The sequence below is a fragment of the Podarcis tiliguerta genome, assembly GCF_965153285.1.
Source record: "Podarcis tiliguerta genome assembly, chromosome: 17".
Lineage (NCBI taxonomy): Eukaryota > Metazoa > Chordata > Lepidosauria > Squamata > Lacertidae > Podarcis > Podarcis tiliguerta.
The window spans coordinates 35,082,460-35,105,847 of NC_139550.1; the positions used below are offsets into that span (position 1 = coordinate 35,082,460).

General features: G+C 46.5%; 2 protein-coding genes and 1 long non-coding RNA gene across 3 annotated transcripts in view; 1 reads left to right on the forward strand and 2 right to left on the reverse strand.

The window, feature by feature from the left end:
- Positions 1–2,885, reverse strand: part of SLC38A5 (solute carrier family 38 member 5) — a 66,066-nt gene extending 63,181 nt beyond the window's left edge. The window contains exon 1 of the mRNA XM_083420233.1: positions 2,749–2,885. The gene's annotated coding sequence lies outside the window, so the exon portion shown is untranslated. The remainder of the gene's footprint in view (positions 1–2,748) is intronic.
- A 4,144-nt stretch (positions 2,886–7,029) lies between these two features.
- LOC310667961 lies at positions 7,030–13,601 on the forward strand. Its single transcript, XR_014506486.1, has 2 exons — positions 7,030–7,209; positions 7,756–13,601. It is a non-coding gene; the product is annotated as an uncharacterized lncRNA (long non-coding RNA).
- On the reverse strand, positions 10,319–23,020 carry TBC1D25 (TBC1 domain family member 25). The gene is made up of 6 exons (XM_083419959.1): positions 22,787–23,020; positions 19,455–19,564; positions 18,344–18,498; positions 17,294–17,418; positions 16,692–16,880; positions 10,319–16,452 (listed from the first exon to the last, which is right to left on the reverse strand). Exons 1-6 carry the CDS (start codon positions 22,874–22,876, stop codon positions 15,088–15,090), a joined length of 2,034 nt encoding a protein of 677 aa, XP_083276085.1. The 5' UTR covers positions 22,877–23,020; the 3' UTR covers positions 10,319–15,087.
- Positions 23,021–23,388: the final 368 nt, after the last annotated feature.

Below are 23,388 nucleotides of genomic sequence, written 5' to 3' on the forward strand. Positions count from 1 at the left end.
GGGTTTTAAAAAAATCCCAGTGAATATTAAACATTAAAAAAAGAAACAATTATTTAATTCTAAGTGTATGTTTTTTGCATATGAGTCCAGTTGGTGGGTGTTGGCTTCTAGCAAAAAAGCAAAGATTCTACATGCTTAAAGTTTGCACATTCCTGTACTTGAATTCAAGGAATAAGCAGTAAGTTGTGTGGTGGCACCTTAAAAAACTAACAAATGTATTATGGTAGTGGTTCTCAGCTGGTCATCTGCGGACCTCAGGGGGGTCTGTGGCACCATTCAGATAACAAAAAATACCACAGAGATTTCAAAATGTTCAAGTCCATGGCACGGCTTTTGAAAAACAGGGGCTCTGCAGTACTTAGTTAATTGGGAACCACTGTATTATGGCATAAGCCTCTTGTCAGTCTTTCATATGCCACAAGACTTTTTTTCCTGAAATAAGCTGAAAATGTCTACCCCTCTAGAAATTGGAAGGCAAGAACTGTGCTTGGGAAACAGGGATGGTTTAGAACATACGGCCCCCTTAAGACCACCTCAAGCCACTTAGGGGCCCAGTGCTGGTCTTCATTCGCCCAAATGGTGGCAGTGGCGTAGCGTGGGGGGTGCAGGGGGGGCCGGTCGCACCGGGCGCAACATCGGGGGGGGGGGGGCGCGCGCTCGCACTCGCAGCTCTCTGCCTCTACCTGGCTCACTCACTCTCTCTCACTGCAGTGCTGGCTGTGCGAATCCGAGCCGAGCCGCCGGGTCGCCACCCACTGTGGAGGGGAGGGTGCCAGGCGTGCGGTGCGGAGAGAGAGCGAGGGACTATCTGGGGGAGGGACAGTGCAGCGGGGGGGGGGGCGCAAATTACTTGCCTTGCCCCGGGTTAGGGGGCGCAAATTACTTGCCTTGCCCGGGGTGCTGACAACCCACGCTACGCCACTGAATGGTGGATCATGTTGTCAGATGCTGGCCCAACTGTTCTCTCTGCTTTTGCATTCCTTGCCATGAACACGGACAACTTTTCCACCAAGAGTCAGCAGCAACATTGCTACGCGCAGTTCCTCTGCCAGGAGGGGCAGTCCTGCTATTCCTCTGCAGCAAAGTCAAGCTTTGCTGTGAACTGGAAAGTCCCAAGGGAAAGTATTTTGACAGCTTGCACACATCTGATCGTAAGCATCTGTGCAAGCTTTTGAAGCCAGAAAAGGCAGCGGCAGGAGGATTCCTGAGCTGTTCTGTCCTCAGATCTGAGCAGGGTGTAGGTTCAGATCTCAGCGGACAGAGAAAGAGAGAATCAAGGGGACAATTTCCCCTAGATCAGGGGTGTCAAACTCAAATTCATCGGGGGCCGCATCAGCAGTTTGGCCACCCTCAAAGGGCCGGTTGTATCTGTAGGACTTACAGTAAAGGAGAGAAGGGTTCAGGCAGCCGTTGGATCTGTCACATCACAGGATGGCATGCGCTCAATATAAAAACAAGTGGAGGTTTCCTGAATGCATGTAAAGTGGAGGTTTCCTGTGTAGAACGGCCGGCGCCGCTAGAGGGCAGACGTTCTCTGGCTTGTAGGCTGCCGCGCATGCACTGAAGAGGCGGCTTTCTTGTGTCAAAAAAAAAAAAGTGAGAATAAAAGGTGAAGGCCGGCGGCCAGCGGCGACATGACGAGGTCTGGCGGGCCGGATTCGGCCCGTGGGCCTTGTGTTTGACACCCGTGCCCTAGATTCTCTCTTGGAACAGGTGTGCTATTAGGAGGGAGGGGAAGTTGAAAGGGGCGGATGTGGACTCTGTTTGCATCTCCAGCAAAGCATTTAAAACAGCAGCCAATTTCCAGAAAGTGAAATCCTAAAGTCTGCTCAGAAGCTGATCTCTGGGCCTGGGAGAACAGGGTTCAGCTGTGAAGTTAACTGGGTGACCGTGGTGCCCAGTTACAAACTCTCAGACCAACCTACCTTACAGGGTTGTTATGAGGATAAAACAAGAAGCAGTAGAGCTCTTGGTTTGGAGCTCTCGGACAGGAAGAGGAGTGTCCTAGACGGGGCTGGAGACATTGTGGGGAGTGCATGCCTTGTAAAATTCAAGGGAGGAGCCTAGAATATTACTGTATCCCAGTTCTTGGGAGGCAAATAGGATCTCGTCAGGGCTTGTTCTCTGTGGTGAGAAGAGACAGGGATTCAGGCAGAAAGTAAACTGGCCTTCCTAGATTCCTTCTCTCAGAGTCAGGCCTCTCGTTCCAGAACAAATAAGCCTCAGGAACAAACTGAGATTCCATGCTTCTCGCCCACCAATCCTGTGTGAAATTCTTTCGTAGAGATTCGCAACTGGGACGAATACAGCTCTGCCACAAGTACGGACTGGCTCCACAGGTGTGAATTCGGAGGTTTGCAGAGGGAGCTGTTGCTGTAACCTTGGATTTCTCAGAGACCACTCAGGGGCAGCTAGGGGGCTGGCCCACCTCCTTCCACTTCTGCCTCCTCAAGAAGAATTCCCCCCACCAGAAAAAGCTGCCAGTCATTTTGTATTCCATGTAGCTGGGCAAACACATTTAAGCAAAAATGGCCTCCTTCATCAACAAAAATGGCTCCGTTTAAGCAAGGGTTCTAGTTTTCTCCAAAACGAAAGCAGTGAAACTTTCCACTGCAGATGTGCATGGCAGGGTATAATTCGAACATTTAATCCCTTTTGCACTGATAGAGAGAGAAGTGGAGGCGCTGAAGGGGGGAAAGTGTGTGTGACCATTACCCTGAGCCCGTTAATAGAATCAATTCCACTCACCTTGCTGGGTCTAGAACCCAAGAGTCCTGGTTCCCAGGGATTCCCCAGAGTTATGGTTTGACAGCAGAGCTGAGCACACCAGTAAATGGAAGCAATAGGCAGCCTTGTCTCATGCATGTCATGAGGTCTGACCCAGCTGGGGAAAGAAACATCACACCCATGCCATTAGAACTAATTCCCTGCCTACTGACAGTCATGTCGTTCCACTTAGAACTGCTGGCCAGACCCTTGACATGAAGACAGTAAATATTATCATCAGTGCCGGCTCCAGGATTGTGGTAGTCTTGAGGCAAGGCACCTCCCATAGGACTTAATATTTTGGATGACATATAGAGTATGCCCCAAGATCTCTCTCTCTCCCTGCCTCTGAGCTTCTGTGCCAAGTGAGGAGGGCAGTGATCACAGTGCAGTGGGTCTCTTGCCAGTCTTGGCAAACACCCAGTTCTCAGGGACCCCCACCCTCCCCCAGTAATGGAAGTGTGTCATAGAAGGAAGAGAGAAACACGAGAAACGACTCTGAGGAACTCGTAGATGGTAAATAATGGAGTTATTTGTCCTGTTGGATTTCTGCATGTTGTTCTCTCCGGGGATCTGAGTAGGGGTGCTTGTTTGCTTTCAGTTCCGCCTGCATAGCTGTAAACAAAGCCCTATACAGCCTAGGACCCTTGTACCTACAGGACCGCCTCTCCTGGTATGTCCCATGGAGGACCTTACAGTCTTCAAATAAAAACCTTCCTTAGTGTTTGTTGCCAAGTTCTATCCTAATCCCATTCTGAGAACTAGAAGCATTTGCACCAAGGGTAGGAAACCTGTGCTCCTTTCAGGTATTGTTAACACTCCAACTCCCAGGAGCACCAGACAACATGGCCAGGAAGGATGGGAGTTGTAGTTCAACACCAGGAGGGTACCACACTGGCCACCCCTGGGTTACATCTTGGAGATAATGGGCCACAGGGAGGTTAGGCTGGCCTCAACCAGAGCCAGGGCTTTGTCGGCCGTGGCCCTGATCTGGTGAAATGCTCTGTCACAGGAGACTAGGGCCCTGCAGGTTTTGACATCTTTCCGCAGGGCCTGCAAGACAGAGCTGTTCCACTATCCCTTTGGCTGAGGCACAGTCTGACCCCCTCCTTTGGTAATCCTCACAGAACTCATGGTTGCCATTAATCTGACTCTGAATTGATTTTAGAATGAATTGATTTTAGAATGTATTACAATTAATTGATTGTGATTTTATGTAAACCGTGTTTACTGTGGTTAGCCGCTCTGAGCCCAGCTTCGGCTGGGGAGGGCGGGATATAAATAAATCATCATCATCATCATCATCATAAATGTTGCAAATTGCCAATGCTTTCCAACTCAAAGGAACTCCAGTAAGTGCCACCCGTGGCAGCTTCTCAACACTTGGGTAAAAGGGGAACATGTATCAATACCAGATTTTGAGCAGACCGAGGTAGACACAGGATCCAACCCAGACACGTGGGCTGAAATGGTAACCTATGAAATGCATGAGAGCCTTGCCTTCCTGGGTGCAATTTTGTGACATCCTAGAGACCCGTTTACTGTGGCATGAGATTTATGCAGGTTCCAGCATTTGGTGGAATCCCCTCACTTCACGCAGGTCACTCAGAAATGAGAAGAGGCCCAGGCTGGCTCCAAAGTTATGTGGCGGGTGCCTCATGCAAACCTAATTTGTGGCACTCTCAGTTCAATTGCCCTTACAGCCATTGAGGCCTTGGCAAGTGCCCCTGCTCCACATTTTCTAGCACTATCCACAGTGGCAACACAGGCCTGGCCCTAAATTAGGCCAAAATAAGGCAGTCACCTCAGGTGGCCGAAGAGAGGGAAGCAGTAACTTGTTTCTGCTCTGGTGTCTCCTTCTAAGCCCTCCCCTCAGCTGCTTCCCAGCCTGCCATACCTTCCCTAAACTAGCCTGCTCTCAGGTCCAATGGAGGACAAGGTCCCATTGCCTGTGCTGACGTAATATTTTACTGCCAGAATTAGAGACGGGGCTGTTTTTGGCGGCAAAAAGCCGCATCCAGCTCCGCCTTCAAGGTGTGGATATGCATAGAGACAGGCAAGTTGACAGGGCGATACCTAAAAATAGAAGGAATGAAGCATGGGGCATCCTGACAGCTGATATGATATACATGTATGCAATATGTAATTAATCCCACATGGGCATCATGCATTGAAAGAACACCTCCTAAAAAAAAAAAGTAATGTTGGGATCTCTAGTTTGTTAAGGGTACAGTGGTACCTCGGGTTATATACGCTTCAGGTTACAGACTCCGCTAACCCAGAAATAGTACCTTGGGTTAAGAACTATGCTTCAGGATGAGAACAGAAATTGTGTGGCGGCAGCAGGAGGCCCCATTAGCTAGAAGTGGTACCTCAGGTTAAGAACAGTTTCAGATTAAGAACGGACCTCCAGAACGTATTTTTAACCTGAGGTGCCACAGTACTGGGAAATGTAGCTGTGTGTGGTGTAAACTACAATCCCAGCATTCCTTGCAGGGGTGGGTGTGCTTTAAATGTATGCTGTATATATGCAATTATTTACATATTGCATACATGTATATCACCTGGGCTGTTCTTTTAAATAAGGTGTGCACATGGCCCTGAGGGGCAGATGGGGCTTGTCAACCTGGGAAGGGGGAAGAAAACTTTGATCCTAACCCTCCGCTGCCTTGCAGGATATCTTCGGGAGAAGAAAAAGTTACACAAATCCAGAGTGGAGTCCCTAAGGTGGTTGGATGGCGCCTTGTATGCCTCCTTCCTGCAACTCCTGCAGCCAAGCTGGTGCCAGACATATTGCTCTGCTTTCTTCTGGAGCACATCAGCGAGGCTGAGAGAGGGGTCCTGTCGTCTGGGCAGCCCAGGACCTCCATGCCCAGGCTTGTGCCCCAGGGACGCCACTTCGGTGCTGCTCATGCAGTGGCTTGACTTCACCCCCGGAGGAGCACTCCATTGTCTCTCGAAACAGACGGATGCCAACAATGTACTGTATTTTTTGCTCTATAAGACTTTTTCTCTCCTAAAAAGTAAGGGGAAATGTGTGTGCGTCTTATGGAGCGAATGCAGGCTGCACAGCTATCCCAGGAGCCAGAACAGCAAGAGGGATTGCTGCTTTCACTGCGCAGTGATCCCTCTTGCTGTTCAGGCTTCTGAGATTCAGAATATATTTTTTTTCTTGTTTTCCTCCCCCCAAAACTAGGTGCGTCTTGTGGTCTGGTGCGTCTTATAGAGCAAAAAATACGGTATTCCTAATCATTTGCTGCAGCAGCAAATGACAAATCCTGGACAATTCCTACTCCGTTTAGCTGTTTGTGATTAGAGACCTACCACAAGTCCTTACACAAATCCTGAGAAACTGACATTGGGATTTGGCTGTGCCAACTACTCTGCTTCTAAAGTGTTTGGTGTGTTATTGTGTACAATGCTATGATGAATACAAAACGGTAAGACCAAAAAAAAAAAAAGCTGTCATCCAGTTTGATGACGGAAATTTTAGTTCCGCAGCTTCTCATAACAACTGATCATTGAAGGCTTTGTTTGCTTTACTATCACCAACCTTAAGCTCCGATGTGGAAGAGGTTCATGCCCTTTACTATTTGCCAACTCTCATGTTGCTGATTCCTATTATCAACAGCCAGTTACAGAGAGGGAGGTGCTAGGCCAGGGCTGGAATCTTTTTGGAAGGGACACCCTCTTTGGCTGCCAAAGCTCTGCCTGGAGCTTCAGTGCGTCGCCAATTACCTGTTCCTCAGGAGTAGCTGGAAGGCAATTTTTCAGACTCTGCTTCACATGGTGTTCTAGGACTGACCCTGAAGTTCATAAAAGGGGTGAACCCCAGTTCACAATACAGCTTGCTCTTTATATTTGAGGTTTGATTATTTATTATTTATTTCTATACAGTGGTGCCTCGCAAGACGAAAAGAATCCGTTCCGCGAGTCTTTTCGTCTTACGGTTTTTTCGTCTTGCGAAGCAAGCCCATTAGAGGATTAGCGCTATTAGCGCTATTGGCAGTTTAAGGGCTATTAACGGCTTTTTAAGGCTTAAGGGATTAGCGGTTTAGCTGCTAAAAGGCTATTAGCAGCTTAGCGCTTCAGAAAAAGGGGTTGGGGAGCGGAAAAAAACCTCAACATTTTTCGTCATTTTCGTCTTGCGAAGCAAGCCCATAGGGAAATTCGTCTTGCGAAGCGCCTCTGAAAACGGAAAACCCTTTCGTCTTGCGGGTTTTCCGTCTTGCGAGGCATTCGTCTTGCGGGGCACCACTGTACTGCCTTTCATCCGAGGATCACAGGGGAGTTTTACAATATAAAAACACAAAAATACGTAACATAGTAAGGGACAAAAACTATCACCCCACCCCACGTTTAAAAGACACGGATTGTTTAATTAGCCAAAGGCCTGGTAAAAGAGAACCATTTCTGCCTGGTGCCTAAAGATGTATAATGAAGGTGGAACTGGCGGAAATGACTGGCAGAATCCGAGGCCAGGGAGAAGAGTCGGTGGAAGAAGATTGGAAAAAATTTAAAGCCTATCTACAAAAACATTGTAAAATTAATGAATGCTAGAAGGATGCTGGAATGAAGTTATATGGTTTTAGCAGAAATGTAATAAAGACTTAAGTAAAAGTGTAACGGGATAAAATGAAAAATTTAAGGTTAGATTGTGAAGATAAATTATAGAACAAAAATTGGGTAAGATGGAAAGAATTTGCTGAAATAGTTAATTGAAATAGAATACAAAAAAGGGAGGTGCGAGGAGGTCGATGAACCAAGTTAATGAAAGGTAAAGATATGGAATATTGGATGTGTGTGTTTAATGTTTTTGTTTTTTTTTGTTTTTTCTCTTTTTTTTGTATTGTAGTGTTTTTTTTATTGTAACTGTAATGTATGTTTTGTTAAATTTATATTGTTTCCTTTTCTTTCTTTTTCTTTTTTCTGTAATTTCCAAACCTCTAATAAACATTTTTTTAAAAAAGAAAAAGATGTATAATGAAGGCATCGGCCGAACCTCCCTGGGGAGGGCATTCCACAAATGTGGAGCCACTGCAGAAAAGGCCTGTTCTCATGTTGTCACCCTCCTGACCTCTCATGGAATAGGCACACAAAGAGGGGCCTCAGATGATGAACTGTTTATGTGGGGAGAGGTGGGACATGTGATATTGTGGTCCAGAACAGTTCAGGGCTTTAGAAGTCAAAACCAGCACTTTGAATTGGGCCCAGAAACTACTTGGCAGCCAGTGCAGTTTGGCCAGGATTGGTGTAATATGCTCAAACCATCTTACTCCAGTGAGCAACCTGGCTGCCAAATTCTGCACCAGCTGAACTTTCTGAACTGTCTTCCGAGGCAATCCCACATATAATGCGTTGTAGTCCGACCTAGAGAGGTTAGTGAATTGGGACAAATGCTGGAACTGGAAACTGGGTGTCCAGACTTCGTTAGGACCACTGTCAGATGAGCCAATATCACCATGATGGCAGCAACTCTGGGGCTTGCAGCCTTCTGCCCGACTGGCTCCATCTTGCAGTCAGCATGGAAGTAACTACAGTCAAACCTTGGTTGTTGAACATGAATCCATTCCAGAAGACCGTTCGACTTCCAAAACGTTTGACAACTGAGGCGTGGCTTCTAATTGGTTCTGAGAGCTTCTTGCACTCAAGCAGAAGCCGCATCAGATGTTCGGGTTCCGAAAAACATTCAAAAACCGGAGCATTTACTTCCAGTTTTTTGACATTCGAAAGCGGAGCCGTTCAAGAACTGAGGTTTGATCGTATTGGAAAATTTGGTTCCATCAAACAGCTGTGGCCCAGGCAAAGTGAACCCCTAGAAGCACAATCTTCTGAACTCAAGGGAAGGGACCCTAGAGATCATCTACCCCAACCCCCTGCAATACAGAAAGATGTAGCTGTCCTATATGGAGATTGAACGTGTAACCTTGGCATTATCAGCACCATGCTCTAACCAACTGTCCTGTTTACTCTTCCCATAAATAAATCAAAGATGTAGCTATGACAAGATATGGGTTCTTGCTTGCACTTTCTTTCCGCTCTGTAAATGATGGGTTGGAGTTTAGACGTGACACGTTTTGGGATCACAGTTCCATAGAGAAAGAGTGTGACCTGGGAATGACTCAAGATCTGAGGCAATATTCTAGCTACACATTATATGCACTACATTGTGTTGGCATATAAGCACACAAGGCATTCCTTGGTGTTTGTTGCCAAGTTCTATCCTAATCCCATTATGAGAACTAGAAGCATTTACACCAAGGGTAGGAAACCTGTGCTCCTTTCAGTTATTGTTGACTCCAACTCCCAAGAGCACCAGACAACATGGCCAGGAAGGATGGGAGTTGTAGTTCAACACCAGGAGGGTACCACACTGGCCACCCTGGGTTACATGTTCCTCACCCTTGATTTACACCATCACGGCTATGGAATGAAGTCATCCTGAATCAGATTCGACACAGTTCTTGGTGGCTTACCACCAGAAGTTCATTTAAGAACTGCACAATGACCTTTTTGATGTTAAGCGTCCTTGTTCCACTGTTCCAAGTAAAGTCCATGTCTTTTGCAGATACATAGCCTGTGTTTCCCAGTGCCTAACACTTCCTCCTAACACTGTCTCATCCCCACAGCAATCCCTATTTAGCTACCCTTCCATGCTTACTCTCTTTACAGTTGGCACTCTAAGAACGTTTTTCCTAGTAATGCACTGAGTACTACTGTTTCCCTAAGCAAATTCACCAATAAACTGTAGGTGTTCAGTTAACTATGATATATTCTGTGCAAGTTTAACACTGGCCTTTTGTTCCTTATGGTTGCAATCCAGTCCAGTATCAACCAGTCAAATTATTCTCCGCAACCCACAGAATCTAGCAAAGTATTTGCTATCTACAAAATATAGTTTCGCTGCTGGCAGCTCAACTCTCCAGTTACCAAGCTTGTATGGATATACATCAAATATTGAATCCTTCCTGGATAGGGTTGCCATGTTTGTCACTGCCGAAAGATCTGTAGCTTCAGTGTTGCCTATGGCATTTCTGCTGTCTGAAGCAGGCAGCCGAAAGGTGCCCTCTGAAACACCATGGCCAATATTTTAAAGTCTGGTTGCACCATTCAGACACCAATTCTTGCCTTCATCCATCTGACAGAGATTCTTTCTACTTCCTCTACCACCTCAGGCAGGTCACTTCACCCTGTTGGAAGGAAAAGCTGGCTCTGGTAGTTTTAAACAACTGCACGACAGGAAGAAATCCAACAAGTAACCTAAAGTGCAATTATATAAATTACTTGGAAGAAGTTTATTCCATGTAAACAGATTCAGCTTTTCTTGGTACAGATTTTTATTTTAAAAAAGAATTTCCCCATTTTAACACAGGTCCACATTTTTTATCTGTGCTGTTTTAGTGTGTATCAACTTATAATATGTTGTCTACCAACTGTTCACTCCTTCGTCTCATCACATCTCTGCCTGTGAGCCTCTAGGGCTGGAAACCTGCTGGTTTCTGTCCAACACCATTATTTCTGTCTGGGCAGACCAGGCACACCAAAGCAGCTCTGAATGAAATCAGCAAGCAGCACTGCTTTATTTAGATTTCCATTCCTTTATCACATCAGCTTTAAAACAAGGAGAGACAAAAGTGCCTGAGGCCTCGAAGAAAAAGGGCCATTTGAGTTGAATGATTACACATTAAGAGGGGATCAAAAGTGGAAAGAAGTTGCATACATATATGAGACAGAAATGTTTTAAATAAGACGGACCCGTTCAAGCACATAGCACTATGAATGCCACATCTCATGAGAGGGAGGGAGATTGTGGGATGGGGGGAGGCGACGGCCTAGCTTCTTGCCACCCAACCTACTTGCTGTTCCTTTTCAGTTCATTTGTAAATTGGGTTGGCTGGAGGCGACTCCCTGACCCCACTGGACCCCATTTGGAGTCAGCAAAGCTATGAAGAAGAATGAAGCAAACTTGTCCCAGAGGCATAAACATAGGCTGGACTCTGAATGTAGGCTGGACATTGTTAAAGGCTTCAAGATCTACAAAAGAGGGGCTGGGTTAACAAGAAAGCAGCTCGTATGCTTCCATTCTCTCAGCAGGTGAACACAAATTTAAGCTTCCAATTTAAGCTTTGAAAATATACAGGATAAACAACACATTTTGGTGTTGCTGGGAGAAAATCAAAGTGGCACTCTACCTCCAATTTGTTGAAAGGGGAACACGATCCACTGAGATTTTTTCTCATGAAAGCCACACAGAAGTCCAATTCAATACCCCAACTCTTGTAACCCCAAATCTTCTGCCTACGATCATTATTGGACACCTTTATATCTTGAATTTTCTTCGGCTGAAGCTCTTTGAATAACTTTGTTCAGGGCTGGTGGGAAGCCTATATAAATTATCCCACAAAAAATAAAAACCGGGCCAAACATATGCAGTGGGATTCTGGCACAAACAGTCCTCAAAGACAGACAGCCCTCCCTCAACACCTTTGCGTTTGTGCACACATGCCAGCCCAAAACTAAAATAACCCCCGCCAAAAAGCTTGCAAAATAAATAAGCAGCACACAACTGATACGAAGGCAGAGTAAAAGCACACACTTATAAATATAACACAGAGCAACAAGTTTGGATAAGGTAGAAGTCTTGTTCCAATGGAACCTGACCATCAGCACCAAGTGCACCAAGAAGGCTCCAAAGGTAGAATAACGGAAAACGGAGTTTACGTCACAGCCTGTGAAACTTCTGCTTGGTTTCCAATGCCAGGAAGTGGCAAGGTACAATGAAAGCAGGAATTAGGGGAGTGAGAGATGGAGCTTAGTAATGTACCGCACTCCTGTGATAAGCAAGGCTGCCCCTAGTGGATTCTCAGAAGCAGAGATACAGCCATACATGCTGAATAGCATCACTACCCTTTATTAATGAACATCCAGCAGGAACTTCTCCTGTGCAGACTTCATGGATGCTAACAGGAGCTGCACAAAAAAAAGATCCTGGTTATTTTAGTTAGGAAAGCTTCCCAGTGGACTACAGCCCATGGGTCAGGTCTTTCTTCCATGGGGCAGCTGCCTCATGGCAAGATTCCTTTGCTAGAGGCACACAGAGGGGGGTGGCAGAAGTAGGGGAGGAGGGAGAGAAGAACGAGGAGGAACAGGGGCTCAGGTAAGTGTGGCAAGGGGTCACCTCCCAATTCCCAAAGCAAATGATATCCAGGCACACCTTAAAGCTACAAGTAATGCTAATTAAGCAACTCCTCTTTCCCCAACGACCCCCTTGTTAATAAACCAATCACGTTTCCAATGTCAGTAAAAGCCATTATATTATTCAGATAGTTGATTCAGTTCCTCAGGGTGCAGTATTGGGGGGGGGGGGAGGGAGGCAGGCAGAGGAAGACAGTCATCCTAAAACCACCAGACTTTGAGGACTACAATCCTGAAAGGAAGTTTTCTGAGCATGGCCAAAAGGTTGGGAGCTGATGTGCATCCTATCCTCAATGTAAAGGGGAACTATGTCTCTTGATTATAATGTAGGGACATCCTGGAAGTTAAATAACCAAGGAGACCTGGTTCAGATACAGTGACTCCAACAACATCCTGGAGGAAGCAAACCACTACATTGGGGGGGGGGGTGTATGATCCACCTTTTGCAAGCCATGCTAGACACTCTGCATTCATCCAGAATCAACTTCTTTTAAAAAACAGGACAATATGGGACCTATGTAATGGATGTAGCTCCAAAACTGGTTGGTCTACATTTCCTTGACCTCTGTTCTCAAATCCTGATTAATTGTTCCTCACCTCTACTGCTGTCTGCCATCAGTATCAATACGGAAGGAGTTGGTGAAAGGGTGTAGAGAGCGGTACAGACCTCCTCCAATGTAGCTTCATTGTTTTAAACTAAGCTACAGCTCCTTCTAGTGGACATTTCATTAAAATAATGAGCTCATGCCTTTAAAAAAATATAGATAGATAGGACTTGCAGTTCTGTATCCCGCCCCCCAGATGCCTCTGTGGCACTAAGCTATCTGAAGTCCCTTTTAGTTAGCCATGCTTTGATTTTCTCTTATTGACTTTGATGGTCCTCAGGTTGTTAAAATTCACCCAACTCCAACCAATCAAGAAAGGAAGCTGCTTAAGACCTCACTGCTGATGGCAAGCCTCATTTGTGGCCCCTGCCGATTTCTGCTCTTGGCCTGCAGAGATTCAAAAGCCCATGTTAGTACAAAGGCTGCTCTGGCTAGAAAAGATGTGATGGCTTGAGAAGCTTCACCTCATTCCCACCTTCAAGTATATCCTTTTTCTAAGCTTCTCCCCAAAAATTTCGAGTCTGGAGCAGGAATTGAATGTAGCGTTATGGCAATAATTCAGTTTGTTGGACTGAATGACCCTTCTCTTCTACCCTCCCGCATGCTGTTCTGGGGATTCTCCTGACCCCTCAGAGCAAATTCCAGGGGGTGTGGAGGAGGGAATGGGAAGCCCTGTTGTGCTGGCAGATGTCCTTACGCAGGTTTCCACAGCAGAACTAGTTAGTTGAAACCCACACTGGGGATTAAACCACAGCTAGCTGTGAATTAAGGCAGGCAAATGAACACATGGAGGAATTGGGGGGGGGGGCAGAACAGGGCACACTGTGGCACCCCCAACATTAAGAGAGGGGGGGGAAGGGGGAGTCTCAAAATAATTTGCCACTGAATTTAGGAACTGCACATCTAAAATGGAAACTGAATCCTAACACTGGAGTTAAAACAAATGAATGTTCCCAATGGCCTTTAGGGACATGGTTGAGCCCATTTTGCTAATCTGAAGCAGAGTGAGCCACCAACAATGTACCTTTTGGCCGGTGGTGCTACTGACTGAACAGTATTCAGCACAGCCTACTTTTTGTCCCATCTACAGCATCTCCCACCCAGTCTGTTCCAAGGCAGAAAGGTAGCAGCACAGCCTATTCAGGTATCAACCCTCAATAATCAAACAGTTTTAAGACAGGGTCACAAGTGATTTGGTTTCCAGTTTAACCTAGAAAGAGCAAGAATGGAGATTCAAGAATCAAAACACTTTTTCTCTATCAAGAGGCAAACACAACTAGCACTTGCTTCTATTTGACTTCAGATTAATGCATTAAGACTAGAAGCAGCTTGAGTTCTCTCTGTCTAATGATACAGAATCTGTTGCTACATGTTCCAGCGCAATCCTGCCCTGCAAGCTAAAGATGCATAGAGAAACCATTGTTAAGAATTTGGCAACCTGCGTTTAAATAAGAAAGCCAGTTAGAGAGACTGGAAACAAAACCCACCCCACCAGGCAATGGCTGTTTTTACAGCAAGCAAATCTTGGATGATACATCAGCTGAGGAGATCGCTAGTTAAAAGAAAGTGTGCGAGCCAGACACAAGGTATTACTTACCCAAGAGCAAGATCTATAAGGGCACTGTGGCATCAAGACTCCATTCAACTCTCCCAATCCACTCTTTTACTAGACTCTTGACTCCCCGTGAGTATTTAATTCACAAAAGACCACTGAGATGGCCCAGTTTAAAAAAGGACAACCTGTTCGGATTAAAAATCGGCCAGTAAGGGCAATGGGGTGTTACAAGTCCACTTTTAAACACACCAAGCATATAGGCTGCGAGTTCAGTTCTTAAAAAGCGCTTTCAAGCTAAAACAGAAAGGCAATACTAGAGGAATGAACAAAATTATAGAGAAAATAAAGTGCTTTTAAAAAACCCAAATGGGCAAAAACATTTAAATAACTCAGCATAAAAGGCAAGTTTTTGCAGAGAGGCGTATGTGCAGGGAAATTAAGGTCACATCAAGATTCAGCATTTTAAAATGCCTTTGGCAAACCTGCCCAGAACGGAAGAGACCAGCTTACAGAAGGGTCAGAAATCTATCTTGATTGCTTAGTGACCAACATTCTAAGGAGGACATTAGTAAGTGGGTAGATAAGAAGGGGAAATGCATGTCAAGTATTGACTAGGAGGAGGGAAAGGGGCTAACAGAGTGTAAAACCTGGCTGCTCCAGGGTAGATCTTCCTAGGAAGATAATTAGCACTTGGAAGGGTAGGAGGCACAGGAGATAGATGGAACATCTCTGCCAAGATATTTGCACAAAGAGATAGATAAAAACAGAGTACATTTGACACAGAAGGTGTATTGAGTGGGACAATCCAACTTAGCCGCTCCAGGCCACCTCCCATGAAGATTACTGTAGAGCTGAGACCAAGCCGGATTACTCATTGTTCACCCTTCCACGTCAGTGCTTGCACCATAATGGCAGCAGGGAACCAGTCCCCACAGGTCAAGAGAAGAAAAGGGGTGGGGTGTGGGGTCACAACGCGGCAGGAGATTCGGCCGCTGCCTCATCACCCTCTTCAGAGTCCCAGACTTCAGACTGCAGGTAGTTGGCAAAGAGGGCCTTGGCGCGATGAAGGATCTTGTTCAGGTTGTGACGACGGACCAAGCGGTCAAAATGCATGGCCAGCTCATTGTAATCCATGTTGTTCTTGATGATATGGTCTCGGTGCTCCAGGAGGATGGCGAGGCATAGGAAGAGCACAAAGGGGTTGCCTCTGCCAAACTCCTGCGGGGGTGGCAGGCTCACTGCAGCAACAGGAGAAGGGGCAGCAGTTCCACGGGAGGGAGAGGAAGGGGTGTGAACCACAGAGTCCCCCTTCTCCTCATCCGACTGGCTTTCCTCATTGCCGTTGGTTGAGGAGGAGGCTGAGTCTCGAGAGGGTGGAGTCAAGGCCCGAAGGGATGGAGCAGAAAAGGACTTGGCCACGTTAGTTGTCTGGATCAATGGATCCTGCTCATTGCTACAGTCCTCGTCCTCTTCTACCGAGCGCTGAAATCTGGGCGATGGGTCATCCTCTGAGCTGTCCTCATTATGAGTGCTGTAATACTTGAACTCCCCAAAGCTAGACTGCTTCACTAGTGTCTTTTCATCAGAAACTGGCCCTTGGCAGGGTTGGTCCCCAGCTGCCTCAAAACTGCAAGCTGGACGCAACATGTGTCTCCTTCGAACAGGCTGGCCGCTGTCTCCGGGCCTGGCCGGCGGGCCCACCAGCTCCACTTCCTTCTCAGGAGGGTCAGGAGGGAAGGAGCTCCAGGTCACCTCCAGCATGCGCAAGGCATCCTCAAAGGCAAACTCACGCTTGAGTTCCAGCAGCAGCCAGCGATAGCAGAAGAAGAGGTCATCGGCGCCCCGGGAGAGGAGGTAGGAGTAGAACTCTGGGTCTGAATGGCGGAGGAGAAGCTTGAGGTGGGAGAACTTCACCGACATGACCTCACCATCCACCTGGAAATTGCCCTCCAGGCGCTTCATGATGCCACAGAAGCAGATGAAGGCGTGAGCTTCGTTGTCCATGACAGCCAGGATGGGGGAGGCGATGTCACTCATGCCCTGGCAATAGGAGATTTGTGGGTGGGTGACGGCATAGGTGGTCAAGAGGTCGTGCAGGGCTGTCAAGTGGGGGTTGTCATCTGAGCCTGCGTAGTAGGGATGGGTGCGATCTGTTCGCAGAACGTCCTTCAGCACGTTGCTGCGAATGAAGTCCAGGTCCTCGGGGCTGGCGCGAGCTTCCCACTCCCCCTTCAGCTGCTCGTACTCCCGAGTCTTCCGCTTCATGTAATCCATGCGCTCCTGACCCGTCAACCCATCAGGATAGACATTTAGCAAGTATCGCCAAACCACCTGGGGAAAACAGGGAGGATGACTCAACACTGGAACAGCTTTTCCCATCAATGGCAACAAGCTGAAGGATCAGTGACAGGAAGACACCCGCCCTTAGAGCAGCAGACATGCATCCATGCCAAGGTCAAGACAAATGGCCTCAGAGTGGGAGCAAAGGGAAAGAAGCCTTGCCCTGGCCCCCGTAACCACATGCCAGCCTCTCGAGGCAGAAAACTGACCTCCAGAATCCCCATCCCCACCTTGCGTAAAGAGGGCTCAACTCCACCGTGGAAAATTCGAAGACGCAGCTCTGCAGGTCTTGTCAGCTGCCCTTCATGGTTCAGGTACGTGTGGAACTCGGAGTCGCTCAGCGGGGGCTTGAAGGGTTTGACGTCCTCGCCATAGGACCAGCTGAGTGCTTGCTGGACCTTAGACAGTGTCCTGCCCACCTGCCAGTTGACAAAAGTAAAGCTGAGGTCAGAAAGTAACCTGTACACAACCATGCTCAAAGGAAAGAACTTGTAAGTTCTACAGCATGAGCTCAGTAACTTAAAACACAAAGGTAAGAGAATGGGCAAGCCGCCTCAGACATTGTATATACGTATGTAGTTCTATCTCGGCTTTAGGGTCACCTCTGTAGCTTAGGAGAGGGAGCTAATCTTCTGAGCCAAAAAAGCTGGTATGGAGAGAAACTGGATCTTTTGTGGTTCATGAATTGAGCTAGGCTGGAAGATAATGGAAGGTAGAACTGGTTTCTCTCCTCTGCCTCTTTCCATCCAAGGAGTTAAGAAGTACCTCCTGGATATCTGTTTGTGGAACATCACATCATGAAAGTCAAAAGAATCATCCTTTTATGGCTTACCTGGGAGATGATGGACTGAGTGAAGGGCAGGGCTGCTGCTGCCAGAGAGCGCTTCTCCACCAGCAGCAGGTCGGTACTGATCACATCCTTGGGGCTGATGATGTCCCAGTCTTCTAGCAGGGGGCCTAAGAGAATATGGCAATGACATGAGCCAACTCCTCAAGCCCAGTATCTGCCATTCCCTCACCACCACCCAGCATAATTTCACAGGATCAAATCTCACTGCATGTTGAGAAGTGCTACAGAAAGGACACAAACAAAATAATCATGCTGTGCATGCCTCACTTTAAAAAGGAAAAAAGAGCATAAAGCAAAGTAGAGTTCCGTGATCTGTATAAATGATGAAAACAAAGTCTTAACATTTACACATTCTTACATAATTCTGCTTCTGCCATGAAGGGTCAATTCTGCTTCTACTGGATAATAATCCAGCATAATCACATGCTTGAAAACAACAATATGTATCAAAAAGCCCTAGAAATTTGCTTTGAAAAGAAGGATGAGTTACAGGGGACTGGATTCTACAGTCAGTACCAAATTCTGCACTCGCGTGTTGCAAACACAGAATCCACAAAGTCTGAAAAAAGGTTTGGGCTGCTTTGCATACCACCCATAAACGGGAGTGATCAAACTGCAATCTATAAAAAGGCAACAGGGAGTTCTAAAGTAAACTGAGAAATATACAATAGCCGGAGTTGGAAAGGTATATGGGAGGGTGGGGAAACATAGTCAATCCCCCCCCTCTTCAGCCCTAAGATTTTTTCCCCCTCAGAGTCTCCAGTAAATTGATGCTTCATTTTGTACCTAAATCAACATCAAGTGATTCAAATCACTCATTTCTTTACAGCAGCAATCAGGTAACATTTCTACAAGAGAAAACATCACTGGCAGAGGAGACAAAAGAGCTGAATTCCTTGGACATGTCCATAGCATAAGGAGCCAAGTGAGGACTTGAGATGGGACCAAGGGGTGCAAGGACTGGAACCAGGACTCCCGGCTCTCTTGTTCAGTGTGTGTGTGTGTGTGTGTGTGTGTGTGTGTGTTACTTACTATCCTCTGAGGGCTTGATGTCTATCTTGAGCTGCAAGTAAGGCTTGGAGGCTCCAGCAAAAGCCATGCCCAGATCCCAATCTGACATCAATGACAAATATGATTCTTGGCCTTGCTTATCTCGGCCCAGATAGCTGATGGCAAAATTCTTCTTCCTAAAGTGAGTAAAGACAGACATGTTCATATTCTTTCCCCGCATTTAAAACAGGACACCTCTTTTGTTTAATGGAACCTACACAGCTGTTCCTCTGATGTTTAGAAAACAACAATATGCAGTCACAGTTGCTGAATATGTTTAATTCACTGCAGGTAGACATGGTACATACATGCAGTGGAGCAAATATATGCCCCTTCATCATTCACAACTGTACAAGAAGCATGCATGCTGCGTCCCACACCAAAACAAGATCTATTACATGTAAAGTGGTTCTCAGGACAAAGTTTCCTACTGTCTGTGTAGCAGACAGACTGTCCAGCTTTATATACATGTGATGAAATCAGGTCTGGCTTACCCAGGACATAACAGCTAAATCCCATCCAGGCTTAGCACCTTGTTGTGCTAATATCTGGGGGTTTTCTGCAAGGGAACCTATCTCACTCTCTGCATGAGGTAACTGTTTAGTTCTCACAAGAAAAGAGGAGGTAGTAAAATCATTTGTTGGATATTCCCATGTGCTTTTTTAATTATGATTTTACTGTAACTCTAATTCACTCCTGAAAACAGAAGCTGTTAATAATAATGAAAGTAAAGATTGTTCGTGTTTATTTGAAATGACAGAAGACTGGTGACCCAAAGTTTAACCACTCTCCTCTCCTTACTTATGAGGAGATCCCTTGGTATGAGAGGCTCTCCTTTGAACATGGGATTAAACCCGTAGCTTTCAGAAGACTTGATGTCAGAACCGGGAAAGGAATGCAAGGCTTCCTGTTCTCATGCCACTTTCACTCATGTCCCTTCAAACCTCATTCCCCTCCTAGATATGAAAACAGAAGCTCCATCTCTCAGCTCCACCTTCACTGACCTCCTGTTTTCATTTAGTGGGAAAGTAGCAAGGGAGCTAAAAGTCGGGACTACCCAGTTCCATATTTTCTATCCTCTTCCCAGACTCACCCATTTAGGTCAAATGCCCTGATGAGGATGTGCTGCAATACATCCAGTGAGGTGATCTGTGGATCCACGGCGAAGGTACGGAACTCAGGTTGCAAGAAGCCTTCACATTTCTGAAAGGATTACAAAAAGTAAGCAGGAGCAAAGAACCAACCCTATAACTTGGAGGAAGCAGAAATCCAGTGATTGAGAGGTTGGGGAAAACAAGTTCAGAATGCCATCCAACTATAATCTCTTAATTTCCCTATTGAAAAAATAAAAAGTTTGTCTCCAAATCTCCACACCACCAGCAACACACTCTGCTTTTCTACCACAATGATACTAAGTTCTAAGGGGTCGTTCTACCCACAGTGAAAACAGCCCTTTAAATGCTATCTATATATACCAAACACATAAGACTGATACTTTACAGACCAAAGAACAGATCCTTCCCCTAGGATAACCCTAACGAGAGAGGAACAACGAATGGTTCTATTGTTAGTGTATTAATACACAAAGGGGATAGTTCACTGACCATGAACTGATGCAATTCCATTTACATCAACGGAGTTACACACCAAGCTAAGTGCTTGACAATCTCCCTCACAAAAGTAGGCCTTCTGAATTATATTGGTCAGTGCAACTTGCTTCTTATCAACCTAGACTTTATCAAGGGGCAAATTCGGCTCTTTTACATCAGATTTACCACTGGAAAGATTACTAGTGGGAAAGGTAAATCTCATACACAGGTGTGTTTCTCAATATTTTGTAACCAGGGATACTGGGGGCCAAACATGTGACCTGAAACTTACAAAATATTTGAGCTAACGCTCAGCTATTGCAGTATCTACATAGCTACAAAGTTGGCAATAATCCTTCAACATCACACAAAAGCAAAAGGGTCCAAAATGGCTTTTGGCTACTTTCATGTCATCTCTTCACGCTAACAGAAACAATGGAGTGAGCAGATCTTAACGCAGTCTGGAGTATGGTCCAGATTATATCATTTACAGAAGGTTTACAGCCACAGAGACATAGTCCTACCCATGTCTGATGGGTGGTGTACAAATAATAAATTTATTATTATTATTATTAGCAAAACAGTGGCTTCTAATTAAAAAACTAACTGCACAACCCTAAGAATATTACTTTGATAATCCCACTGAATCAATCAACATACTTCCAAGGTGAGTAAACAAACTTTACCAGGAAACAAGCCAGTGAACTCAGTTGAACCTATCCCCAGGCATGCTTACATCAGTCTGCCACTTTTGACTAGTATAAAACCAAATACAGCTGTACTTCAGTTCTCAAATGAAATCCGTTCCAAAAGCCCATTCGTCTTAAGAAACGTTCGAAAACCGAGGCGCGGCTTCCTATTGGTTTGAAGAGTTTCTTGCACTCAGCAGAAGCCGTGTCACACGTTCAGGTTCTGAAAAACGTTCAAAAACGGAAACATTTCTTTCCGGGTTTTTGGTGTTTGAGAACCAAAATGTATGACGATAGAGGCGTTCGGGAACCGAGGTTCCACTGCACTTAATTACATTCCTAACAGAAAAATTGAGAGAAAAAATATTTGCCCAAAATGTAATCTAAATATCTATATACTGTCAAAGTAACAGGTGCTAGAAACCTGACAAGAGAAGCAGGTGCAGCTACTGCAAACTGGACAATCTGAGTATAAAATATGTGTTTTATAGATCAGTGTGTTATAGATTATCTGTATCTGAAGGAGAGTGCATCACACGAAAGCTCATACCAAAAACTACTCAGTTGGTCTCTAAGGTGCTACATTAGAATTTTTAAACCCTTTTGGAAGGATTCCTTTAAAGACTTTCTTAGATTATATAACTTTTTTGAAGACTTGATTCTTTTAAGGGAGTTTTTAGGTTTTTAAGAAGAGTCTTTTAAACTATCTTCTAAAAGAACTGTTTTAATTTATTTCGACTACGGCAGACCAACACGGCTAGCTACTTGAATATAGATTAGTACAACCATTAGGGACAAAGTCATAGAATTGTAGAGTCAGGAGAAACCCAAGAGTTATCAAGTTGTTCTTATTTTGGAAAGTGTGTAACTGAAGGCATTCTTCTTGTGAAGAAGAAATCATCTCCAAACCTGCAAGCGGTTGTGTATTGTGAATCAACAATTGTGAACTCATTCTCTTTCTTCTTCTACGAAATGAAATACAGTTCCTTTACAACATTATTTTACACTCATAGATTGTCTGCAGCTACTATTAAATTTAGTAGTTTCTTAGAATAATAAAGCACTAAGAAGTGTGAATTCCCATTGCCTGCTGAGAGCAAGTTAATCTCTCTCTCCACATCTAAGTTCCTAAAATGTCACTAATAACTGTGTAAAAGAGTCAACACACCACTTGTTATTTGTATCCACCAAGGAGGCCACTCACAATCTGACAGCAATGAGAGGTACATCAAGTTGAAAGAAAGCGGCCCTAACCCTTCGAGAACTAGAAGTATGGCTACTATAAACAACTGTTTGGTGTGATGTCTTCATTGAAGCAATGACTTGTGCAAGGCATTAAGTTCAAAGGCTGAGCAGGAATTTGCCCCTGCTCAGCTCTAGCCCAGGAGTGGGAAACGTGTGGCCCTTTAGCAACGCCATGGTCCAGCATGGCCAGTGGCCATGGGTGATGGGGATCGTAGTTCAGCAGCATACCTGAAAGACCACTTTCTTCCTTACAGACCCTCCCAGGCATTAAGATCGGCAGAGGGGAGTCTTTGGGTAGTTCCACTGCATAGCTGTCAACCTTCCCTTTTTTTTGGCGGGAAATTCCCTTATTCCAGCGCTGTTTCCCACTGCTATCCCGGATTGTTAGATATCCCATAGACTCCCCGGGACAGGTGAGGCTGCTGATCCCTTATTTTCGAGGCTCCCCGGACAGGTGAGGCTGCTGATCCCTTATTTTCAAATCTGAAAGTTGACAGCTATGTTCCACTGCCCTCAGAGGTACAGCAGGTAGGTGGCCCGGGAGTGTTTTCTCTGTGGCAGCCCTGAAGTGGTGCAATTCCCTCCTCCACTATGCTGTCTTACACTCTGCTTTTGCCATTCCACCTTTAAATCTCCGCAGCCCACCCTAGGACCAGGTGGCTGAAAGGGCAAGCGAGGAACCTAATTGTAAACCAAAACCCAGCCGTCGGAGGGCCGTAGGTTTCCCACGCTGCTCTAACCGCTACGTGGCACTGCCTGCCGTATCCCTCCTGAAAGAAAGGGCGGCTCCTCTCAGGTCTCCGTTCCACAACCCGCCTCAATACGAAACACGGTTCCCTCCGCCGGCCCCTGTGACGTCAGCCGGCCTTCCCCCCGCCCCCGAGTCCCCTCAGGCCGCTCACCTTGACCCGCACGCGGACCACCTCGTGCTCCTCCTCCTCTGGCGCCCCGGCCCCGCCCCCTCCCGGCGCCCCCGCCGCCGCCGCCGCCATCCCGGCGGCCCCTCCACCTTCTGGCGTGTGAGGGCGGGGGGAGGAGGCGCCTCGCGCCGGGGCCGTTGCAGCCCCCTCCCCCTCCACGTCACGCGCCCGGCGGGGGGGGGAGGAGGGCCCCGCGCCGTCAGCCGCCTCGCTCCGCCGGGACTCCCGCGTCAGGCAGGCGGGGGGCAGGCGGACGGAGAGGCGCCGCTTCCATCACGTGACCTCCTCCCCGCGCCGGCTACTTCCGCCCCGTGCGGCGCTGACGTCACCACCCCGGCCTTAAAGGCGCAGAGCGCGAAGCTTGCTCGGGTGTTTTATTTAAGCGCGTGTCCGCGAGGAAGGAGGAGGCTACTGAACTCCTTCGCCTCGGCGGGTTTTCCTGCGCGAGTTTCCCGCTCTTTCTGTGCTTTAACCGCCCGAGGAACTGAAATGCGCAAGTGTGGTGAGGGAAGGGTTAAGAGGAAGCGGCTCTAGCGACCGAAACAAAAGAGGGAGGAAGTGAGAGGACCAACCAATCAGGAAAG